We start from the raw sequence: 26021 nt of genomic DNA on the forward strand, positions 1-26021 counted from the left end.
GATTTTCCTGTCACTGGATTGTGGGGCATTGTGGGAGATGAGCTGATAATTGCACAGTTCATTCTCTTAGATGATTCGTCTTACCACATAGTGGAGATGAGCTGTTCTCAAGCTGCAGTAGCTCTATTTATGGAACATGACCCTGCAAAAAGTAACTCAAAACTAGTACAAAAACTGTAAAATTATTTAAACTTTAATTTTTCTGCCATTTGATGCAATTTCAGCCTATGAAAAATTGCCAAAAGAAAATTTTAATTATTTTTTTAAAGTAATAGTCCTAAACGCTCCATGTGTCAACTTTACACTTCTTTTTTACGTTGATCTATATGATTGCTGATCTTTTTTATATGTGAGGCTAAGCTTGAATTTCCATTTGTTTAAAACTAATCTTTTCAAAGGTTAGAATAAATAGAAAAATACTGGTATGCCATTGTCATTCACACACTCAAAATATGCTAAAACGCAAAATGGAAGGGGTTGTCCCCTGTATCTTTATTTTAACAAATGTGTTGAGGAATGGGCCATATTAAGCCACTCTTCAAATTTTAATTCATACTTTTACTTCCAGTTATTGGTGACTTTAACCCAGGTAGGTATTGTATTACTTCTGGACGCCACTAATTCTTACAAGGCCCATTTCAGAACCTTTACATTCTGTTACATTATGACATTGTGAAATCATTATTTCGGTACAGCATAGCTGTTTTTGGTAAAAGGGATAGCACTTATCAGCTTAAATTATATGTACTTCATACATGCCATGTACTTGTACGTTACCATTTACCACCGGAAGAAAGTTATACTCATCTTTGATAATTTGGGACAATGGTGAAAATAAATACTAAATGACATCTCAGCATCTTTTCGCTCCCACATTCGTTACTTCGGTGGACAGTGTGGCCAGGCTACTTGAACTTATTTTCTAACATACTCATAGTACATAATTTGCTAAGGAAATGACAACGCGGTTTATAAACCAACTTCCTGGAAGCTTTGAAGAAGTAGGTAGGATGAAACTAAGCTCTGGTCTGAGGGTTTCATTGCTTGGTGCACTTACAGCACTAAGTCACAGAGGAAGCTGCAAGAGGATTGATAACAAGGTATTACCATGCACGAAAATGCTACTTCTCTAAGTAAATTCTGAAATGTTATTAACCTGATGCTAACTGGATCGCAATTATTGTAGGGAAAAGGGCACAAGGAGCCTTCATCACCATGAATTTGTATCTAAAACTGATAGTACTTGGATTTCTTCTATGGGATGAAAATCATTTTACCCAAGGTAAGTGCAAAGCTATAATGAATCTTTGGGTGTGTAATGCAAAAGCAGGGCATATATTATATATTAACAATATTAATCATAAAGTTAATTGACTTGTAATATTGAGTTTTGCGTTGGCTATGGTGGCTAGTTTTTCATGTAGTTTGCGTTGTACTATTATTTGTGACCTTTATAGGAAATATTCATTCTAAATTAGATCTAAAATAAAATCTGATAATTCTATTATCATTGATCTTCATAGTAATGTACTATTAAGATCTATTGAGAAAGGATCAAATGTGGCACAAATACTCTGAGACTTGAACTTGGACCAAATTTTCTTCATAATATTGAGAATTACTCATTATGTACCTGAGTGTTTGTTTCTTTACATATATCTCATATTTCCATAAAATAATTCCATGGATGTTTTACACGAGTAGACTTTTTTATGTACAATTCACCCTTAGAATAATTGTATCAGTGTGGATGTGCTCACATCGATTTATGTATTAATCACTCTTAGTCCTGGCATTGTCTGGGCGTTTCTCTAATGTTCTGCAATTACTTATTTTATATGCAGCATTAAGATCAGTTCTGTAGCGTTTATAAATTTCCTCTCAGTTTCATTCTATGGGTTTTCACTTGTTTTATGCTTTGTTTTTTCCATAAACTTTGAAGAGTAGAAAATATTAGGGACATTATTTTTTTGTATTATTTTGTTGCTTTTTTTGGATTCCATTCCTAACTGTATCATGTCTTATACTGTTTTTTTTAGATATTTTTTAGCTAATAAAAGACATAGACGCTCAAAATGACTAAAATCCATATATATGAGCCCAAAATTACAACCCTTGCCTGTCTAGTCAAAAATTGTCATAGTCCTAGCTATGTGTTGTGAGGATGCAAGCACCAGTCCTAACCTTTAATGACCATTTAGATCTGTATTCCTCATAAATAAAGCTGGTGGAGTACAATGTTCTATGCAAATGACTAACTTTTGATTAATGATTAATGGTGAATAATTTAAACCTGCTGACAAAAACCAGTAAACATGAAATGGTAAATGACCAACATAAGAAACATGACATTTTATGCCATGAGATATTTAGCATTGCCGGTACTCATGCCAATAGGCAAATTATTTCCAGACGGACTTTGTTTAAAGAGTAAACGTCATTTTATTTTTTACTTCGTAAATCAACAGCACTCATGAAAATAAAAAAGTTTGTAATATATCTTATCAGAGAAACCTGCTTCTTTGTCAGGACTGATCATTCATTCTCAAAATTCTCAATTCACAGTTGGTGCTGATAGGACTCTATGTTGATGGAAGGATGGAGGAGCTATGCCTCTAGCTCTTCCTCCTCTTTTCCTCTACGTAGACTTTTATCAGTACCAACTGCCATCTCCTATCTCAGTAATGTAACAATCTGTCTTCACTGAATACAGATTGTAACTGCGAATTGAGAATTTTGGGAATGAATGATCAGTCTTGAGAAAGAAGCAAGTTTCTCTAATAAGATACATTACAAAGTTGCTTATTTTCAAGTGTACTATTGATTTATGGAATAAAACTTAAAATGATAGTTACTCTTTAATGCAGTATAAATGCAACAGAGTACCAAACCAGAAGGCCAAAAGTGCTCTTTACATAAACAATAAAAAAATTATATTTAGCTATCTACGTAGAGCTTATTTCTGTGCCTTGTAAATTGTGACTACTGAATCATCTTTTATAACATAAACCATAGTGTGATTCTGACCAAGTGCCATTTTTAGGTCCCTTGTGCCAATGAAAAAGCATTGAAACTTTGGCACACATAAAAAATTGTTTCATGGGCTCCGCATCTCTTTACAGGACGGACTAGAATTCCCTGTACAATTTTATCCTGCTTACATGCCACTCAGTTTCCCCCAAGAATGACAATTTTGCAACCATTTACTCTGCAATGAAAAAAAGAGCTGTCTGCTTAGTAGGCATGCATGCCACAGACTAGAAACGGATGAACATACGGATACGTGCACTACATGTTCGAATTCAACTTCTTCATTGTTTTATATATGTTTTCCAAAATGAAAACTCATTCTCCACACTCCATGCTAAAATTACATTTAAAGAGAGACGTAGTCAAATGGGTATAATGACATCCTACTTCTGAATAAAAGGCTAGATTTTGCAATCAAAGTTCCCCAAGCAAGTGTCTTTAAAAAGCAAATGTGTTTACTTCCCCTAAGAAAGCTAAGGGTATGAGGATTAAGAATAAATTGTATGGTAGTAAAGTAACAAAGCTGTTAGGCACTATTCAGACTGTCTGTTTGGTGCAATTTTTGACTTATTTTTGTTATACCCCGAAAAAAAAAAATATTTAAAGAAAGTCTTATCTATTCTTTCATTCGCTGTTTTCTTGTTATTGTGAATTGGCTAAAATGAGAGATGAGTGAGTGAATTCGCAGAACCCTAGTCCAGTGGCAGTGTCAATATTCCATGAATGGTGTATGGGAGCACTGCAAACTAGCTCCTACTTGCTGGTACCCTGGCGCCTCCTCTGAATTATATATAGTCCTGGAGTGATGTCATTGTTGCAACATGATGCACGTATGACATTGCGCTGGGTCTACAAATCAGAAGAGACATCAGTATTGCCAGCAGGAAGGAGGAAGTTCGCAGAGCTCCCAACCGGAGGCCACGGAGTACTGGTGTGGTCTCTGGAACAGGATTCTGTGAATTGATTCGCTCATCTCTACTACAAATACAACATATAATCTTTGGTGGGGAATGAATCTAGTCTTAGGCTGTGTGCCCACGATGTGTTTTTTAAGCATTTCCGCAACGGCAAAAATGCTGCAAAAATGCTTAAAAACGCATGGTAGAAGGCCTGCCATGTTACCCAATGATAATTTGCATGTGCTGTGCAAATGCTGCGCTGCATTTTCGCCACTATTGACTTGCATTGAAACGCATGGATTACGCATCACTGCATATGTAGATGCGCATTCCACGTGTTTCAATGTGCGGATGGTACCCGGGTCTAGAGGACAGGAGACTCTCCTCCAGACCCGGGTACCATAGAAACTGTAAAAAAAAGAATAAAATAAAAAATAAATGTTATATTTACCTTCTGACGGCCCCCGCTGCGCTTGTCCTCCCTTGCCGGCAGCTCGCGGTGGACTGAAGGACCTGTGCTGACGTCATAGTCATGTGATGGCAGGTCCTTCAGTGCAGTGTACCGTGAGCTGCCGAAAAGGGAGAACATAGTAACATAGTAACATAGTAACATAGTTTGTAAAGCCGAATAAAGACTTGCGTCCATCAAGTTCGACCTGTTAGTTCTGTAATTGCTAAAGTTGATCCAGAGGAGGGCAAAAACCCCAAATGATTTGGCCAATCTTCACCTGAGGAAAAATTCCCTCCCGACTCTGAAACCAGCAGTCAGAATAAATCCCTGTATCAACCTACTATTTTATTTTATTTTTAAGTATATGCTGAAATCTGCCTGGTATCTAGAAATGCATCCAGTCCCCGCTTGAACTGGTGTAGTGAATCCGACATTACCGTCTCCTCACTCAGTGAATTCCATATTCTCACTGCTCTTACAGTAAAGAACCCCTTCCTATGCTGGTGCTGAAACCTTTTCTCTTCCAGTCTTAGTGAGTGCCCTCTTGTTACCGTAATATCCCTCCTTTTGAACAAATCCCGGGCAAGATCTCTATACTGTCCCCTAACATATTTGTACACATTTATTATGTCCCCCCTCAACCTTCTCTTTTCCAGGCTGAATAGTTCTAGTTTTGCCAACTTCTCTGGGTATTGCAGTCCCTCCATTCCCTTTATTAATTTTGTTGCCCTCCTTTGTACCTTTTCAAGCTCATTTATATCCTTTCTATATATTGGGGCCCATAACTGAGCACAGTATTCCAAGTGTGGTCTGACCAGTGCTTTGTACAGTGGAAGAACAATGTTCTCATCCTTTGCAGCTATACCTCTTCTGATACATCCCATTACCCTGTTTGCCCTTACAGCAGCGGCCTGACTTTGGGCACTCCAATTTAGTTTGCTATCAATCAAGATGCCCAAGTCCTTCTCCATCTCTGAATTCCCCAATGATTTCCCATTCAGTGAGTACTGGTGACTTCCATTTTTCCTTCCCATATGTATGACCTTACATTTCTCCTCGTTAAACCTCATTTGCCATTTAATGCTCCACCTACCCAGCTTATCCAAATCCCTCTGTAGGTCTGCACTGTCCTCTTTTGTATTAATTGTTTTACATAACTTTGTATCATCTGCAAATATTGATATTTTACTATTTATCCCGTTGACTATGTCGTTAATAAAGATATTAAATAACATTGGGCCTAGTACAGACCCCTCTGGTACCCCACTAGTGACGCTTACCCAATCTGAGTATATTCCATTTATAACCACCCTCTGCCTTCTATCCTTTAGCCAGTTAGCTACCCACTTGCAGACATTTTCCCCCAGCCCCATCATTCTCATTTTGTATACCAACCTATTATGTGGCACGCTATCGAACGCTTTTGAGAAGTCGAGATACACGACATCCACTGGTTCCCCCTGATCTACTCGAGAGCTAACCTCCTCGTAGAAGTCAATCAGGTTTGTTTGGCAGGAGCGATTCCTCATGAATCCATGTTGGTTCGGGATTAAAAGATTATTAGTATCAAGATGCTCCGTAATTGCCTCTTTAATGAAGCTTTCAAAAATTTTGCCCACAACGGACGTCAGACTCACCGGCCGATAGTTTCCGGCGTCACTTTTCGCTCCCTTTTTGAATATTGGCACTACATTCGCCTGTCGCCAATCAAGTGGCACAGACCCAGTCTCAACAGAGTCCTTAAAAATAAGATATAACGGTCTGTCTATCACATTACTTAGTTCCCTTAGTACCCGTGGGTGTATGCCATCAGGTCCTGGTGATTTGTTTATTTTAATGTTACTGAGGCGTTTCTGTACCCCAGCTTGGGTTAGATTTGTCATACTTAGTGGAGGATTAAGTTTGTCACTTCTCATTTCTCCTGTTAGTTCGATTTCCTTTGTGAAAGTTGTCGAAAAAAAATTATTTAATAGATTAGCTTTATCCTCATCTTTCTCTATGATTTTGCCTTCCTCACTTTTTATCGGTCCAATATTATCCGATTTAATCCTTTTACTATTTATATACGTAAAGAACAGTTTGGGATTTGATCTACTTTCCCTAGCAATACGTTTCTCTGTTTCCTCCTTCGCTATTTTTATTTGTTTTTTACAGGTTCTCGTTTTTTCCTTGTAACACATTAGTGCCTCCTTACTGTTTTCCTGTTTTAATCTCTTGAATGCCTCTTTTTTGCTATTTAACGCCCCTTTTACGTTCTTGTTCAACCATATTGGTTTCCTCTTATTTCTGGCCCTTTTATTCCCATACGGTATATACCTCTCGCACTGAGTATTCAGAATTCTTTTGAAGGTTTCCCATTTACTATTTGTATTCCTTTGATTAAGAACTTTGTCCCAGTCAATAAGTTGAAGGCTTTCTTTCAGCTGATCAAACTTCGCCCTCCTAAAGTTTAATGTTTTTGTTGTTCCCTTATTGATAACCCTACTGAAGGGCATTTTGAAGTCGATAATATTATGGTCGCTATTACCTAGGTGCCCCCCTATCTGTACCTCAGTTATTCTATCAGGCCTATTAGTCAATATTAAGTCCAACACGGCCTTCCCTCTCGTTGGTTCCTGCACTAGTTGGGAGAGATAATTATCCTTAATATTTGTCAAGAACCTTTTTCCTTTCTGAGATCTACAGGTTTCTGTTTCCCAGTCAATATCCGGGTAGTTGAAATCCCCCATTACAATCACTTCATTATGTTTTGCTACTTTGTCTATTTGTCCTAATAGCAGATTCTCATTCTCCTATGTTATATTTGGTGGCTTATAGCAGACCCCCAGTAATATTTTATTATTATTTTTAGTTCCCTCTATCTCTACCCACATGGACTCGACCCCCTCTTGTCCCTCTCCTTTATCTTCCCTTAGTCTGGGTTTTAGACATGACTTTACATATAAGCAGACTCCTCCGCCTTTCCCCTGTTTCCGGTCCCTTCTAAATAAACTATAATCTAATAAATTTACCGCCCAGTCGTAGCTATCGTCTAGCCAAGTCTCTGTTATACCTACGATGTCATACCTCTCCTCCGATATTAAGCGCCTGCAGCTCATCCGCCTTATTGCGTTGGTCAGCATGCAAGATAAAACTTTGGGGTTATTTAGCATCCTATTCTTCTCTAACGATCTAACTGTACTATCCCCACCCCCCTCTCCACCCTCATTATATTCACTTCTCCCCTTCCCCCTTGCTTGCCTCACATCCCACCTATTTCCTTGGTTCCCCCCCCCGTCTCTAGTTTAAAAACTCCTCCAACCTATTAGCCATCTTCTTCCCCAGCACCGCTGCACCCTCCCCATTGAGGTGCAGCCCGTCCCTACGGTAGAGCCTGTAGCCGACCGCGAAGTCGGCCCAGTTCTCCATGAACCCAAACCCTTCTGCCTTGCACCAACTCTTTAGCCACTTATTCAACCTCCCTAACTTCCCGTTGGCGCTCCTGTGTGGCTCGCGGGATTGGTAGTATTTCTGAGAAAACTACCTTGGAGGTCCTTGCCCTAAGCTTCCTACCTAGGTCCCTGAAATCATTTTTAAGGACCCTCCATCTACCACTCACTTTGTCATTGGTGCCGATGTGGACCATGACCGCTGGGTCTTCGCCAGCCCCACCCAGTAACCTGTCAACCCGATCCGCGATGTGCCGGACTCGAGCGCCAGGGAGGCAGCACACCGTTCGGCGATCCCGGTCTTTGTGACAGATTGCCCTGTCTGTCCCCCTAATAATAGAGTCACCCACTACCAGAACCTGTCTTGCCTGCCCTACACTTCCCCCCTCCCCCTCATTACTGGAGCATACACTCCCCCGGTGGTCAGAGGATCTGTCGTGCTCCAATAATGCCGGTTCTGAACCAGCCTTCCTATACTTCTTCCCTCTATCCCTCCTAACTGTTATCCAGCTCCCTGCCTGTTCAGCCTGCACTTCCCCTCTATGCTCCACCCCCAGTATTGACCCATTGAGTGTCTGCTCGGTGAGCAGCAAACTCCGTTGTCGATGCTCCTCAGTACCGCTATCTGAGCACTTAGATCCAGAATTTGGGCTTCCAGAACGGAGCGAAGCAAGACTGCGGGGGCCATCAGTAGGTAAGTATAGATTCATTTTTTTATTTTTAACCATCCTTTAAGGTCACACTATATAAATCCATGCCATTTGCATGGATTTATATAGTGTGACCAAGTTGTCAAGCACTTTCCAAGTGATGCTAAATTCGCTTGGAAAGTGCTTGTCAACCTGCATGCGGAAATGCATGTGAAGAACGCTCCATTTCCGCATGTCCCTGGCAGGAAAAATGCATGTACAATTCGCATGTACAATCCAAATGCGTTTTTCCTGCCAGGGAGATGCAGAAACGCTCAGGAAAAATCCGGAGCATTTCTGCATCGTGGGCACATAGCCTAAGGGAAGAAAAAATTGTTAACTTTTTGGTGTGAAAAACGACATTACATTACTGTACAAAAAATTTAGGACATGCTAAGTTTGCAGTTACACCAGGCCATTGGAGAAGTGGGGCCCAATAGTCTAGAAAATAAATTGTGTATGATAGTTTTGCACCCCTGATGCAGATTTTGCATTTTGGCCAATCATTTTTAAATTACTTACATATTTTAAGTGTTGGTTATTGTATAATTGACCTGACTGAAATGTCGTTTTAACAGTTCAATTATAAGTTAATTAATTTTGGTTTATTAGATCAATTGGTAGAATTCATTTATGTCACGCCTAGGGGTGAATTAGAGTTTGGTTACTTGCTAACATTTCACTGGGAGGTCCTAGTACTGTTGTACTGGTGTATGACATCGAAATCTGCAAGTAAATGAGCTGACATCCGGCAATCAAGCCATAAGATTTATGGCACATTTAGAGCTGGCAACCATAGTCATCAACCGGTCACCAATTGGCTAGGTGCAAGCCGATTGACAGTGATATAAAGGCCTGTTTAGGCATGCCAACGAATGCAATATGCACACACAACCATCGTTAATACAATCATTCTGAGTGGAAGAAATATCCTCTGCTCCCCAGCACATCTGTTTATACAGGATGATGTACTACCAATAAATATAATGTTTAAATTTGATGATCAAAGGTTTAAACATCGAGTTATAATAAGGCTAAATTAGCCTATGTTTTTTCTCCACCCCTTGGAAGGGTTGGTTGACCACTACATTACGTATGCCATCTTATATGCTCTTTGTGCCTGCTCCTTGGAAGGTTATTAGTCTGTGGCCATGGTACCATGTTGGTTATGTGATATATATCATTTTTTCTTTTGGTTAGATGTAGTTGTATTCTACGGCACTCTAAAGTACCTTTGTTCAACTGATTTCTGCCAATCTACATTTTTTTGTAAATATTTTAACTTTTGTAAAATAAAAGTAAGATTTTAGCAGATTTTTAATCGATTCTTAAAATTAAGAGACAATATTTTTCTCCATTTAAAAAAATGCAACAAAACAGGATGGAGGATACTCGGGAGATATCTTTGATGGCAATTGGGTGAGGAGCGTATAAGTGTGGAGGTGAAAAGGAGATCTTTAGAGGATTGGAGGTTATATGTTGAAAGCTATTGGGAGATTAGTTCAGAGATTTATGGGGGACACAGATTATGGACGGCTTTGTAGGTGTTACGGATCCGGGTTGTGGAACCTCTGTGCTGCGGTGCAAGGAGGGACCAGAGGGGCGTAACTAGGTATCAACTCGGACTGACCAAGGTCGTATGGCGGCTCAATCGACTCCGTGACCAGGGAAGGACCGAGCAGAGGGACCAGGTGCTACTCTGGGCCAGACCTTGTATGAGAGCAGGTGACTGCCACGGGTCAGAAGGCAGGGATTGACCGGTACAGCAGATGAGCATGGCAGGCAGGCTGACGGGTGATCTGGGTAGACGGACTGGCAGACACAACGGGTAACTGGCAGGAGTCTCCGGGTAGATGGACTGGCAGACACGGCAAGTAACAAGCAGGAGCCTCCAGGTAGGCTGGCTGGTAGGCACGGCAGGTAACAGGCAGGTGCTTCCAGGTAAGCAGGCGGGCAAAGCCCATAGACAGACTGGCGGACTGGACTGTAGACAGACTGTCGGGCTGGAGAGTAGACAAGCTGGCGGACTGGACTGGTAGTCAGGCTGGCGGACTGGACTGGTAGTCAGGCTGGCGGACTGGACTGGTAGTCAAGCTGGCGGACTGGACTGGTAGTCAAGCTGGCGGACTGGACTGGTAGTCAGGCTGGCGGACTGGACTGGTGACAGACTGTCGGGCTGGAGAGTAGACAAGCTGGCGGACTGGTAGTCAAGCTGGCGGACTGGACCTGAGGGCTGAAGCAGAGTTTAGGACACAAAGCTACAACCTTGCACAGGCACCTCCATTTTGGAGGAGGTGCCTTTTACATGGGAGGTCCTCCGGCCATTGGCCGGGGACTCCTTAGGACGGCGCGCGGCCTCTTTAAGAGGGAGGGAGCGCACGCGCTTTAAGCACAGTGCCCAGGAAGCTGCGCGAGCCAGCAGCAGCAGCAGGAGCGCCGGGGGACGCCGAGAGGGGAGCGCGGCGGTAAGAGGGACGGCGTCTCTGCCTATCAGGGGGCAGAGACGCCGATACTACAGTAGGTAAATGTCAATAGTTTGAACTGGATATGTTGGGGAATTGGGAGCCAATGGAGAAACGTGGTTTAGTCAGGCAGCAGAATTAAGGACAGACTGGAGAGGTGCGGGAGTGTTAGCTGGGAGGCCACAGAGGAGGATATTGCAGTAGTCAAGGTGGAAGATGGTGAGGGTATGCACTAACATTTTAGTAGATTCAAGGTTGAGGAAAGGATGGATTCTGGAAATATTTTTGAGTTGCAGGCGGCAGGAGGAGGCGAGAGCTTGAATGTTTGGTTTGAAGGACAGGGTAGAGTCAAGGGTTACTCTGAAGCAGTGGAGATCAGGTACAGGGGAAAGCATGATGTAATTTATTGTGATAGATAGATAGATCAGCTATGGGGGTTAGGTAAAAATCAATTAGATTAGATAAGCAATCCAGCATTTTTTTTTGCACATACAATGCTTATTCTCCATCAATATTATCACTGTCTAATTGATTTAATTCCACCTCAGTTATATCTACTCATCATTCCTCTTTATTATGAAATATTTTGTCATGTGATCCCTTGTCTGTCAACTGGTCCATTACATGCACTAATGTGTAAACAGGATGTCAGTTTCTGACATTCTGTTTATTACAGGTTGACATCATCATCTATCAAATCCCTCCTGACAGATCTCATACTCTTCTCTTTTCCACCCAGCTCCACTCTCGGCCCCTCTGTATGCCCTCCTATGTAGCTAAGATATGAGGAAAGACTTATGAAACTGTCAACAAGAAAAATTGTCTCTGCTGCTCATAGCAACCAATCATAGCACAGCATAGAACAGCTTTTATTTTTTGTTCTGATCTTGAAATATTAAATCTGCACTGAGATTGGTTACTATGGACAGCAAAGACTGTTTTCCTTTTAGACAGTTTCATGAATCTGCTCCATTACCTTATTACTTCTGCTTTATATTAGAGAGTAGTGATAAAGCAGATGAGACAGGCTAAAGCAGTGTTAACAGGTACGAGGATGCAAAAGTCCAGAGAATGAGGAGACAGTGGTACTTAATCAACATCTATTTATTTAACTGTGGCCTCGCTCACATTAGCGTATAAATCGGGCAAGTACAATCCAATAAGAAGTCGGATTGCGCTTGTACCAATGTTATTCAATGAGTCAGTGCTGATCTGCAAATTTTTTCTCAGGTGGAATATGGATGAGAAAAAAATCGCAGTATGCTGCGAGTTTCTGTGTAAGTCGGACAGGACTCGCCAATGCAAGTCTATGGGTGTGAGAAAAAAATTGGACGGCACAAGAACCATGCATATCTCGCCAAAATTTTAAGCACACATCTTAAAAGAAACATGAAATTTCATCAGTCAAGAACAGTAATTTCATAGTCGAACCGTCAGAATAGAGAGATAGAATAGATTGATATATAGAATAAGTAGATGCACTGCAGCTATTTACATATAATAAACTAGCACCCTTTAGTGCCTTTCATGTGGTATTAAAGGGTGTTTAGCTTATTTAACCTATTAAATAAATAATTTAAAAAAATTATGTGGGGTCCCCCCTATTTTTATGATAACTAGCAAAGGTAAAGCAGACAGCTGCGGGCTTATATTATCAGGCTGAGAAGGTCCCTGGTTATTGGGCCCTTCCCAGCCTAAAAATACAAGTCTGCAGACGCTCCAGAATTGGTGCATCACATGTGATACTCCAATTTTGGCACTTTGCCCGGCTCTTCCTGATTGCCCTGGTGAGGTGTCAATGGTAGCTGGGGTTGATGACAGCTGTGATTTGTCAAAAATCACAGCTCCATCAACGCCTGGGGTTAGTAATGGAGAAATGTCTATCAGACACCCCCCATTACTAACCCAGTAATCAAAAATAAAAACACACACAGAAAAAAAACACTTTATTTGAATAAAGGCTCTCCCACATTATCCCTTATTCACCAATTTAGTGGAAAAAAAAAATCCCACGTGGGTCCGATGTAATCCACCGCACCTGAAGTAGTTCATAAAAGGATACCTGAAAAACTGAAAAACATAAAAAGGCAGAAATAAAAACAAGAGACAGTCCCTTGTTCACCAGTTTTTTACCCAAAATGTTCCCACGAAGCTCCACTGCAGTCCACATTCCCTGAATCTGTCTCTGGTGACTGTGAATAACAGTAAAGTTACTGCTATTCACAGGGGTTGGTTACTCACGACAACGCTCATCATCATCGGTGGCTCCCGCTGTGCTCAGTGATACCTGGCGGCTCTGATGACCATTGTCATCACTTCTCGGCGCTTGTTAATCATATGATATATTATAATGTAATGATAATATAATCCCAAAGCCGTCTGCTTTACATTTGCTGGTTATCAAAAATAAGGGGGACCCCACGTAATTTTTTTTTAAAATTATTTATTTATTTAATAGGTTACATAAAGCTAAACACCCTTTTATTGCCACATGAAAGACACTAAAGGGTGCTTGTCGATTATATATAGGGGGCTTGTGAAATTATATGTCTACAAGATATCTATCTATCTATCTGTCTATCTATCTACATACCTATTATTAGCTATCTCCAATATATCTAATATCTTTCTATCATCTATTTATAGCTGTATATTAGATTGCTTTATTAGTTTGTAGAGACTCTACTGTATACATCACATTTGATCCACTGAGACTGCTGTCTACATTACATAGATAGAATATACTAAGACGGCTGTACACAGTACATGGATATAATATATACGGAGACTCTGCTATATATATCTGGGGACACCAGTTCTATCTTACTGATCTATCTACTGGCTTTAATTAGATTGAAGTAAATAAAATATGATGAGACTGTAGCATTATGGGTAATGTAGTCTGCATTAAGGGAACTAAATCATAGACTAAGATGGAATCAAGATGGTAGACAACCCAAACATGGCACATCAATCAAAACAGCTGTACATTAGAACTTATACATTATTCTTTAATAAAAACTCATGCTGCGCTATATAGGCAGATTGATTCCTTAATTAATATAGTCTGCCTTTTAATCTGTTACATATGTTGTGTACAGGCCTCAAGTAATTCTTTCTCTCTATGAGAATATATACGGTAAATCTATATACACACATATATATATATATATATATATATATATATATATATATACACACACATATATGTTATGTTTGATACTTATGGATGTTTGATCCCAAAATATGTTTGATCGCAACTTCTGTACTCAGTGTATTAGTTGAGATTATCTTAGCTTTAGTCACATTTAATGATAAGTGACGGCTGCAGATTCCCTATAAACTTTTCCTTTTGTCAGCGTTCTAACTAGCGTGATCCCTGTATTATTCTCCATGCGGACATTGTCCATCCAGTGACCGCCCCTCTAGTGCAACTCTCTCTCCGCTTCTCTGTCACTTTCCTCTTTATTTTGACATAAAAAAACCTCCAAAAACTTTTATTCTTCTTTCTTCACTTCCATCACAAGCGATGATTGTCTCCTCCACCGTAAAGACTGATAGATGTGACTGTGTTCTATTGATGTGGCACTGCCAGCATCAACTCAACTTTCGACGGTAAAAAGGGCCTTTTTATTTTAGGTTAAAAACCCTAAGGCCTTTTACCTCTCAAATGTGATTTTCAAGCAGTACGACAGTTCTGAAACAAGGTGGCCTCTTCAATTTCATGCTCATGTCTGGAATCCCTTCTGATGTTTAACCCTTGATTTGCTAGAGAAACCTAGAGCACATTAAAGCACCTTACATCTGATCTAGCTATAGATTTTCTTGTTTTGTGCATTTCCTAAGATTTTTAACTTGATCTGATTAGCAGTACAGTGTGACAAAGTCTGTTCACTTTTAACTATTAACACCCACATTTCTGCAAGACTTCACCCCCAGCTTCCTTTCATGTCACAATGACCTTGTTCTGCTAAAAACATCACATGCTGAATTACATACTATATATACATACAGTATTATATACTGAATTATTACCTTTAGATAAGACCATATTACATTCATTTGGAAGATTGCAAGATACTAAATCTTAAATAGAATAAAGGACATGCTTAATATCTGCCCTGTTCATTGTCTTTGAGACTGGCAGAAAAAAGAAAAAAAACTCGCATGGTCAGCTTTTTCTAGAAATCTTATAGACAATGTATTGATTGGAGGTGATGCACATCTCTACTCCATTCTAGATGAGGTTCTGCAGACCTGCTCTCCAGATCCAGTGTCCCAGTACAAGTTTTGAATATGTGAACATGCACCTGTTATAGTCCATAGGACATTTTACACAGAGAAAAGTGAACAGGTTCCCTCCTACCCCCCAAAAAAAGGACACCACATGGATGATATTCATGTTGTGGCATCTGTGTGCTGCCCTTTTTCCTTGACTGGTTGGTAAGCAAAACTTAGAAAACCTCAATCAGATATTTTTCTCATACAAGAAAAACAGATCACGTAGGGATGGTAAAAACGAACACACAGACCAAAAATGGATGAAATCCAATTGAGCACACTGATGGAAAACAGTCATTTTTTATCACATACTAGAAAAACGCTGAAGTTTCACAAAATTATTTCAAGAAATAATAGGGAGCATCTGCTATAATGACATTATATATAGATATATTGGTCACTTTACACTTGCATGTCACTCTCCAGAAGGAGAGACATTACCCATTAGATCCCAGTCTATAAACAAATGCTATTGACGCGCCCCTGGGCCTGCTGTGTCGCGCCGCATCGCGCGCACGGGGAAGCTTACCCGGATCCGGATCAGATGGGGGTAGTAGTATCGTGGCGGTGACCCGGTCCGTGCCCAGGGAGTCAAACTGAGCGGCAGTCTTTAGCAGTAGATGTTAGAATGTTCGACTACGCCACCCGTTGAATGCGGATATGAAGCCGCCGCTGCAGGGCAGACCGCTGAGGCCGGTGGTAAGGTTGTGCAGCGTAGCTGGTAGAACCCCCAACGGGAGGGGTATGGCCTCAGGGCAGCAGATGTGAATGATGGTGGTAGCGATGGTGCAGCAAGAAAGCTCAGAGACATGTGATGCAGTTTCAGGGTTTTTACTCACAGGTGTCGCCACGGTCACTCCGGCCTTGAGTGACCACCCGAGTCGTGCTGCGTCCACCAGGTGTGGGACTCGGCCAACCCCCAGGCAAGTCCAGAGCGTGGTCCTGAGCTCCCCTCTCTTCCTTCCTACTGGCCGTTCCCACCAGGGACCCACCTTTGTCCGGCTCCCTCGGGCCTCTTGGTGGTAAAACCTTCTCTGGCTTTCCTGACCCTATTCGTGGTATAGGTGAGTGTGGTGAGGGTCGTGCCAAATCTTGACCACGACCTCCGGTTCCTGGTTAAGGATATCTTGCCTCTGCCAGCTTGGGATCCGGTACCCTTTTCTGCCAACCCTTCACCCGTCCACTTGTGGGATCTCAGGGTTCCCTCTTGTCCTGTGTCTCTGGGCCTTTCTTCCTCCTCCTCTCCACTACAGGCCTGGCCCTAGAGCTGGGCCCAGCCGGAGCCACAGCTCCCTGTCAGCCCTCCTGGCTGAGCTCCTCTCTGAACTCACTCCCTGAACTCACCCTGTCCTAAGATGGTGCCCACCTTATATACTCCCTCTATGTGTGAGCCCAGGTGACTAGCACCCAATGGGCTCCTACCTCTATGCCCAGAGCCCCTCCCCTATCTGCCCCTACACTACTGGGATGTTCCTCCCCCCCTCCCACTCCAGCCAGGGACAGACGCTGTCGTACCTGCACATCTACTTGGTGGGAGTACCGTTGTTCTGTCCCCCGGAAATGGGATGAGTGTAGTGCATGCAGCTATCTGAGCTCAGTCCCACACTCCATCCTTACCCGGGAGTGGAATACCACACCTCTGGTTTGAGGTGCAATACCCCTGTAGCAGCCGAGTCCTCGGGGTGCTACACTATAAATGCAGAACATGGTGTGCTATTCAAGGTAAGCACTCGTGCTCGCCATGGACATCAGTTGATATGTAATCTTAGGCTCATTGTTCGTTTATTTGCTTTGGGTGAGATCAGACATGATACATATTTTGTGTCACAAATATTGATTCGAATCCATAGTGACTCCACATGAGCATTTTGCATTGGATTCCAGGGCACACTTAAGGGCGTCTCCTGGTGCCAGAAACTCTTGTCAGTGCTGTCCTATGTAAGCTTTGGTGCCTGCCATTCTCTGTTTACTTGTCAGAAGTGATGACCTGTGGTACCAGCAATGATGCCGGTATGTGCAGCATGTGACTGCCGAGGCAAGTGATTTTGACACCTAAAAAACTTGCATTTGCCCCTGAGATTTTGCTCTGGATTTTCTGCATATTTTACTCTTTGCATTGCATTTCTCAAATAGAGTTCAATTGCACAAATGCACCGTTCCCTGTATCAGGCTCACCTTTGTAGTCTGATCACTGGTCTTGTAATTTACTGCAGACCTCATAGTTGGACCACCAGTAGGCTTCTCCTGTGTGGTTAAGCGTGTGCAGATGATATCTGTAGCATTCAGATGGAGAGCGCACCTAACCCCACACATGGCACAGGCAGGCAGTGGAGCTCTCATAGCTGTTAGACCTGGGGCCGAGCAGTCTAGTGACCATTGTTACCAACACTGGTGACTATATGATGCAGACGACATACAGTCATAGGTACAGGCAGGCTGCCACATAGAACAATGCCATGTCTGCATCATATGAACATTACTGGGTGACAGTCAGAGCATTGATATGTCTCAGACACACAGCTTGGCTCTGTGCACTGTCTGCATGCACTATGGCTGAAGGTCAGGTTACTGCAGGTATAAGCCAGATGTCCCATACTACTGCACCCTTTCAGCCATAATAAAGCAGACCGCTACATAGAAAATTGCTGTGTGCCTGCGTTATATGAAGACTCTGACTGCCACATAGTGGTTAGCGCTGATTACAACGGTCACTAGCCTGCTCAGACCAAGGTCTGTCAGCCGGCTATGAGAACTCTGCTGTCTGTCTGGTGTTGTCTGTCAATCTGTATACTACAGATACTGTAGCATCAGCGCATGCTCGGCCACAGCAGGAGAAGCCTAATGGTGGACGAATTATGAGGTTTGAAGCAAATTACAAGAACCAGTGATCGGACTACACAGAAAAACCTAATGTAGTCAAAGGTGCATTTCTGGTATTAAATTCTATTTTAGAAGTATATTATTTTTCCAAGCTTTTTTAGATAGGTTGTATTTCTTATCATGGTAAAGCCCCATCCAAGCATCTACAGAATGGCTGCTTCCATGGAGATTTTCACTTATATGGACAGACCAAACTCCCAAAGGTTTCTTTATATTGAAATTAGAAATATCGCCACTACATCAAGGTATATTGTTTCAAATTATACAGTAACTTTTACATGTTTGTATATCCATTTCTATGAATAGTCCTCCCATGTTGGCATTAGAAAAAACGCTCATATCTTTCTTGTGGTGCAGACATCATGGCCCTAGACAGGGGGTAACTATAGTATTTGTAGGGGTTGCAATCGCATCCGAGCCCTGGAGACTTGGGGGTCCCAAAGTTTCCGTTGCCTTATTTGGAAAGACTATAACTAGTAAAGACCTGTGTTTGTTGGTGGCCCCAGTGGAGATTTTGCATTGGGGCCCACAATCTTCACGTTATGCCACTGGCCCTAGATGTGTTGTTTTATTTTAACTGATTCAAAAGTAATCTATTTGGCATCAATGAGAGCTGTACGAAGACTATTATCCTTAGGTAACAATGCCTCTATGTTTGGTGCCAGGTAAAGAAAGCGTAATTGTCCACATTGCTACAGATACTGTATCTTACATTTTGGCACTGTTAATTCTAGAAAGCCCAGAAGACCATAGAAAATGTATTTCATGCTCCATCCTTATTTATATCAGGTGTAAACACTGCAACTCAAAATCAATGTTTCAACTGGACAAACCTTACTTCAAAATATACTAAGATCTTTAAAGTGTAACCGGTGCTTTAATTTTTATTTATAAGTCAATTGTACACATGGAAATAAGAAACTTTGTAATACATTTTATCAGAGAAATCTGCATCTTTCTCCATCAGGACTGATCATCCATTCTCAAACCTCTCAATTTACTGGTAAAATCTGCATTCAGTGAAGACAGACTTTCCCATGACTAAGATAGGAGATGATAGTTGCAAGTGATAAGATTCTATAACTGAAAAAAATGAACTGGAATATAAGTTGGTATGCATGCAAAATAGGAGCATGTTCACACTAAAGAGACAAAACCCAAGACAGAGACAAAATTAACATATACCCTGCTGTAAGTATATAAGTGAAAGTGTGACACATGGTAAGGTTTTAATACTAGAGGCTAGGACCATCCCAATTTGGGTGCACCTTGATTCTGGTGGGATGGCTTTTACACTTTTTTTGATCAAAAATGGCGTTTTCTATGAATCCTACATTTTTTATATGCACTATTGCTTTTACTTATTTACTTACAGCAGGGTATATGTTAATTTTGTTTCTGTCTTGGGTTTTTGTCTGATAGGATTCTATGTAGAGGGGAGGAGGAAAGAGTTAGAGGCAGAGCTCATCACCCTCCTGACTAAATCGAGTCTTATCAGTAGCATTGGTGATCTCCTATTCCAGTGATGTAGTAATCTGTAGTCATTGAAGATAGATTTTACCTGTGAATTGAGACGTTTGAGAATGAATGATTAGTCCTGGCGGAGAAAGAAGCAGATTTCTCTGATAAGATATATTACAAAGTTGATCATTTTGACATATATTACTGATATATTAGATGAAAATTAAAATGACGGTTAGTCCTTATCCTAAGTCATATTGTGACTTGTAGGATTGCTGCTTCCAATAGATAGCGCTATAGGGTTCAAGCCCTCTTTTTCTCTGAAGAGACAATTTGCAGGTTAGTCTTTAAGCACATACAAGGGCTATTACACCTTTAGCAAATACAGGTCATTTATTGCATAATGCAAAGTTATACAATTTTCCTATATAATTACAGTATGTATTCCTCGCAGCTCTCAAGATCTCTGCTTACTGTTATTTCATAGGAACCCTTATTATTTACCGCACGTTAATAAAATCTGTCTTGATCGGTTTATGACCGCATAAGATGTATGGATAATTGCAACAGAAACCAACTATACCAACTGTACTCCACAGAGTCAGATCAGCAGCAATGTATAAAGGGATGTTGAGTGACGAATAGCAAGGAATCCTAGGAATTGTCCTCTTATGCAAAAATGGTACTTCCATTCAGTAATAAAACAGTGTTTGTGCATCCATTGCCAGGGGGTACTCAAAACCTCCTAATCCATAATAGCTTTGAGAAATGAAAATACAAGTAGTTATTGTATCATACATGAAATTTGTAAACCAAACAAAAGTGTATGTTTTCTCTAGTGGTTGTTAAAAGTCATGGACTACTAAAAATCTAATATAGTTTGTAATGCAGTCCAATACAATAGCATAAAAAATAATAAGAACTCTGACATGGGTCTATAACCTGAGATCATTCAAGTTCAACACTGAAACTTCAACTCTGGTAAAATGAATTGGAGCTTTCACCCCTTAGCCTCATCACAGCATGTCACAAAGAGAACTGGTGTCTATCAGAATGAACTTTTAAAGCATGAAAAATTCTTATAAGAGGAGGGAACCTTGATATTACTGGTGTGTGATGAGCAAGTTTTCTTTTAGAAAGTTATTCTGCACAAAGTTTCCTGTCTTGGGTTGTATTAATCCTCAAAGAAACACGAGAATGATTGACAGAATTTAGTAAATTAATTTGAGCAAAATCAATTGATTATTGGACATTGGTATTCGTTTGATGTAAAGGCATAAATTGGCCACATGGCAACATGGTTATTGGTGTATGTGCACAATTATACTCTATCTATCTATCTATCTATCTATCTATCTATCTATCTATCTATCTATCTATCTATCTATCTATATATCCTGTATATAAGCAGAAAAAAATATGCAGCATCTGCTTTAGTGTAAAGAATAGGTGACAGCCCACAAGTTGTAGCCCAAAAATAGATAATAATCGTAAAAAAGCAGAATAAAAACTACAAAAAAAAGTGCAGTCAGTAGTGCGCTGAAAATATGGCAACAATGTTGTGGTAGTATGCTAACAATGTCGTGGCAGTATCCTAACAATGTCGTGGTAGTATGCTAACAATGTTGTGGTAGTATGCTAACAATGTCATGGTAGTATCCTAACAATGTCATGGTAGTATCCTAACAATGTCGTGGTAGTATGCTAACAATGTCGTGGTAGTATGCTAACAATGTCATGGTAGTATCCTAACAATGTCATGGTAGTATCCTAACAATGTCGTGGTAGTATGCTAACAATGTAGTGGTAGTATCCTAACAATGTCGTGGTAGTATGCTAACAATGTCATGGTAGTATGCTAACAATGTCATGGTAGTATCCTAACAATGTCATGGTAGTATCCTAACAATGTCGTGGTAGTATGCTAACAATGTAGTGGTAGTATCCTAACAATGTCATGGTAGTATCCTAACAATGTCGTGGTAGTATCCTAACAATGTCGTGGTAGTATGCTAACAATGTAGTGGTAGTATCCTAACAATGTCATGGTAGTATCCTAACAATGTCGTGGTAGTATCCTAACAATGTCGTGGTAGTATGCTAACAATGTCGTGGTAGTATCCTAACAATGTCGTGGTAGTATGCTAACAATGTCGTGGTAGTATCCTAACAATGTCGTGGTAGTATCCTAACAATGTCGTGGTAGTATGCTAAAAATGTCGTGGTAGCATGCTAACAATGTCGTGGTAGTATCCTAACAATGTCATGGTAGTATCCTAACAATGTCGTAGTAGTATCCTAACAATGTCGTGGTAGTATGCTAACAATGTCATGGTAGTATCCTAACAATGTCATGGTAGTATCCTAATAATGTCGTGGTAGTATGCTAACAATGTCGTGGTAGTAACCTAACAATGTCATGGTAGTATCCTAACAATGTCGTGGTAGTATCCTAACAATGTCGTGGTAGTATGCTAACAATGTCGTGGTAGTATCCTAACAATGTCATGGTAGTATCCTAACAATGTCGTGGTAGTATGCTAACAATGTCGTGGTAGTATGCTAACAATGTCATGGTAGTATCCTAACAATGTCATGGTAGTATCCTAACAATGTCGTGGTAGTATGCTAACAATGTAGTGGTAGTATCCTAACAATGTCATGGTAGTATCCTAACAATGTCGTGGTAGTATCCTAACAATGTCGTGGTAGTATGCTAACAATGTAGTGGTAGTATCCTAACAATGTCATGGTAGTATCCTAACAATGTCGTGGTAGTATCCTAACAATGTCGTGGTAGTATGCTAACAATGTCGTGGTAGTATCCTAACAATGTCGTGGTAGTATGCTAACAATGTCGTGGTAGTATCCTAACAATGTCGTGGTAGTATCCTAACAATGTCGTGGTAGTATGCTAAAAATGTCGTGGTAGCATGCTAACAATGTCGTGGTAGTATCCTAACAATGTCATGGTAGTATCCTAACAATGTTGTAGTAGTATCCTAACAATGTTGTGGTAGTATGCTAACAATGTCATGGTAGTATCCTAACAATGTCATGGTAGTATCCTAATAATGTCGTGGTAGTATGCTAACAATGTCGTGGTAGTATCCTAACAATGTCATGGTAGTATCCTAACAATGTCGTGGTAGTATCCTAACAATGTCGTGGTAGTATGCTAACAATGTCGTGGTAGTATCCTAACAATGTCGTGATAGTATGCTAACAATGTCGTGGTAGTATCCTAACAATGTCGTGGTAGTATCCTAACAATGTTGTGGTAGCATGCTAAAAATGTCGTGGTAGTATGCTAACAATGTCGTGGTAGTATCCTAACAATGTCATGGTAGTATCCTAACAATGTCATGGTAGTATCCTAGCAATGTCGTGGTAGTATCCTAACAATGTCGTGGTAGTATGCTAACAATGTCGTGGTAGTATCCTAACAATGTCGTGGTAGTATCCTAACAATGTCATGGTAGTATGCTAACAATGTCGTGGTAGTATCCTAACAATGTTGTGGTAGTATCCTAACAATGTCATGGTAGTATCCTAACAATGTTGTGGTAGTATCCTAACAATGTCATGGTAGTATCCTAACAATGTCGTGGTGGTATGCTAACAATGTCGTGGTAGTATGCCAACAATGTTGTGGTAGTTTGTAATTGGATCTGCTGGTAGTTCCCTGCTGCATTAGTTTTCATGTTCATCACAAGGGACCTTTGAGGGCTATACTAAGCACTGAGGAGAAATAGTACCTTAGATGGGAAGATTTTCACAGCATGCAGGAGGAGACCAAGAGGATCTTGCTTTATTACTGTACCTCTAATCAACGATTAATGAGCTGGTATTAATAGTTAATAGAATTTTTGAAAATTTGCCAAAATTCTCAAATTTAAATATATCCTAATACTTTACACAGAATGGTGAGCTTATTCAGACTAAGATTAAAATGTCCAAAATTGGATATTCACTTTAAAGGAGTTGTGTAGTTTTAATCGCTCATTTTCGCATATCAGTGTATTCTGACTTATTAGATGAAGGTATCTTGTTTTGGATCTTCAAATTTCAGCCAGAGTGAAGATGCAAAAATGACCCTTATTGTTGATGGCCAAAAAGATCTAAGCATTTCTTGGACAGACCATTGTTTCATTGAGGCCTTTACAATGCTTAAAGGGGTTTTCTGACCTAAACAAGAATTGTTCTGCAAGGAGATAACGGTATAAAATAACAAATGAGGCAAGCTCACCAGATTGAAAACCCGATGCTCCAAACACAAGCTGCTCTGACGCTCTTCAACAAGACAGGAAGTGATGTCGACCCATTCTCTGGTCACCTGACCACTGGGACCTGTGATTGGCTGAAGCGTTCAGCTGACTGGAATGGCACATTATTGGATATGCCACTGATTATAGTCATTGTCAGGTGACTGAAGATTGGAACTTTATCACTTTTGGCCCCGATGGAGAGGACTGGAGCAGCCTGCAATGCAATGATGGGGTTTGACCCTGGCGAGTATAAATCATGTATGTAGCTTTAGCTGCCTTCAGAGCTATTTTTGTTTTTTTAACGCCCCTTTAATTACCACTTTGGTGGTTTGGCAAGGAAATTGGATCAGCTTATAGTTACTGGACAATTTTAACAAAAGAATTGTCCAAAGAAGAAAATCCTTTTTAAAGCTGACAGAAGTTAAACATTTTCAGCATGAAACACTTTCAAAATGAAATTTTATTGGAAATATTTTCATTTAAAAGGAAGACTCTGAAATCACCCATTTTATTCCGTTTTTCAGTAAAGCAATGCAGAAATACATTAAACAAAAAATTGTTTATAGGTAAAGTATTATATTGTGCTTAAATATTCTCATGGTTAAAGGAAACTAAGCATTCAACAAGACATTTGCAAAATAGGAACAAAAATTTGCAAGATAGCACTGGTGTCTAATTCCTCTTTTGCTGTTACAAGAATTGAACTAAGAAAAACAAGATACAGTACATACAGGATACACACACTCCTACCACATCACAAATTTTTACAAGTGGCTTCTGCAGCTACAGTTTTTGGAAATGGAGACTGAATGTTTCGAAACCTTAATAACGATAGCTAGAGCATGCTGCAGTCCTCATATCAATCCTACATGTAAGGGCTCGCTCAATGACATATAACACAGTCGAGTGCTATGTGATGATTTATCTGATATCACTCAGACCAATATGTTATACTATGGTGCAGTACAGTTCTGCGATTATTTTCTCATGACGATTCGGCAGGAGAAAATAATCGTAGCATGCTGCACGTGAGTCCGATATTAGGATCACACGCACCCATACAAGTCTATGGGTGCGTGTGAAACATCGGACTGCACTCGGATGTCATCCAAGTGCAGTCTGATGTATGCTCACAGAGACAAAGGAGAAGATGGAGAAATTGCATTCTTCATTTTCTCTGCACCTGTGCTGTGATTCTCTCATGCGAGAGAATCAGATCACAGTAGGATGACACTCAGCCCTATTCTCTCGCATGAGAGAATATATGGCAGTGTGAGCGTACCCTAATAATGTAATCAGGTTACCTATTTTCAAGGTCAGATTGGCTAAGGTGTGTAATTAGAAATGACTGGGTCCAGAGTAGATTGACTTGGTAGCTTCTTAGCTTTTTTCATTGCTGGTAGTCCAGTTCTCGAGCACAGGGGGCACAGTAGAGGAGGGACATTGGAAGGACATTGTGCAGGCATGATTTTCATGTGCGTACACACATGCCAGCAGGTGTAGTAGGACACTGTCTATAGCAGGGTTCCCCAACTCCAGTCCTCAAGGCCCACCAACAGGTCATGTTTTCAGGATTTCCTTAGTATTGCACAGGTGATAATTCCAGCATCAGCACAGGCAATAGTTACATCACCTGTGCAATCCTAAGGAAATCCTGAAAACATGACCTGTTGGTGGGCCTTGAGGACTGGAGTTGGGGAACCCTGGTCTATAGCACTAGCTTCATTCTGCTCTATCACCTGTGCAGATGCTGCTCTTCATTATTGAGACCTCTTGTACTGGTGTAGACATTATCTCTATATCTGTGCGGCCTGGGTTCCCGTGAGACCCCAGCCCCATAACGGCTCTCCATGGTTGTTACAGCAATAGTCACACTCCTGGAGCACCTTGGGCATGGATATGACAAACCATTTTATGATTTTTCACATTATTATTAGACACCCCTGGTCATGGACTTATGTTGGTAGAATGAAGATAGAAAAAAGAGGACAGCGTCCTCTGTAATATGTTCATGGACTGTTTATATGAACAGACTACGCAGGCTGTTGAAAAGCCACTCACTTAATATATGTATTCAAGTATGTAACCCCTTTAGGACTATCTAGAGCAATTGCCATTTCTGATGTCTTTGTGCTGAATCATTGAGGGTCACAAGATGCATCAGCAAAGTAC

General features: G+C 40.7%; 1 protein-coding gene across 6 annotated transcripts in view; it reads left to right on the forward strand.

Moving 5' to 3' along the window:
• The first annotated feature begins 978 nt into the window (after positions 1 to 978).
• PTPRC (protein tyrosine phosphatase receptor type C) overlaps positions 979 to 26021 on the forward strand; it is a 199295-nt gene continuing 174252 nt past the window's right edge. For all 6 annotated transcript variants that reach the window (XM_073642882.1, XM_073642883.1, XM_073642884.1 and 3 more), the window contains exons 1-2: positions 979 to 1100; positions 1187 to 1282. In XM_073642882.1, the coding sequence (XP_073498983.1) occupies positions 1216 to 1282 (67 nt within the window). In that variant the 5' untranslated portion in view covers positions 979 to 1100; positions 1187 to 1215. The remainder of the gene's footprint in view (positions 1101 to 1186; positions 1283 to 26021) is intronic.

This window comes from Phyllobates terribilis, unplaced genomic scaffold, assembly GCF_046119375.1.
Source record: "Phyllobates terribilis strain yellow unplaced genomic scaffold, ASM4611937v1 Scaffold_8__6_contigs__length_399053987, whole genome shotgun sequence".
In the NCBI taxonomy this organism is placed as follows: domain Eukaryota; kingdom Metazoa; phylum Chordata; class Amphibia; order Anura; family Dendrobatidae; genus Phyllobates; species Phyllobates terribilis.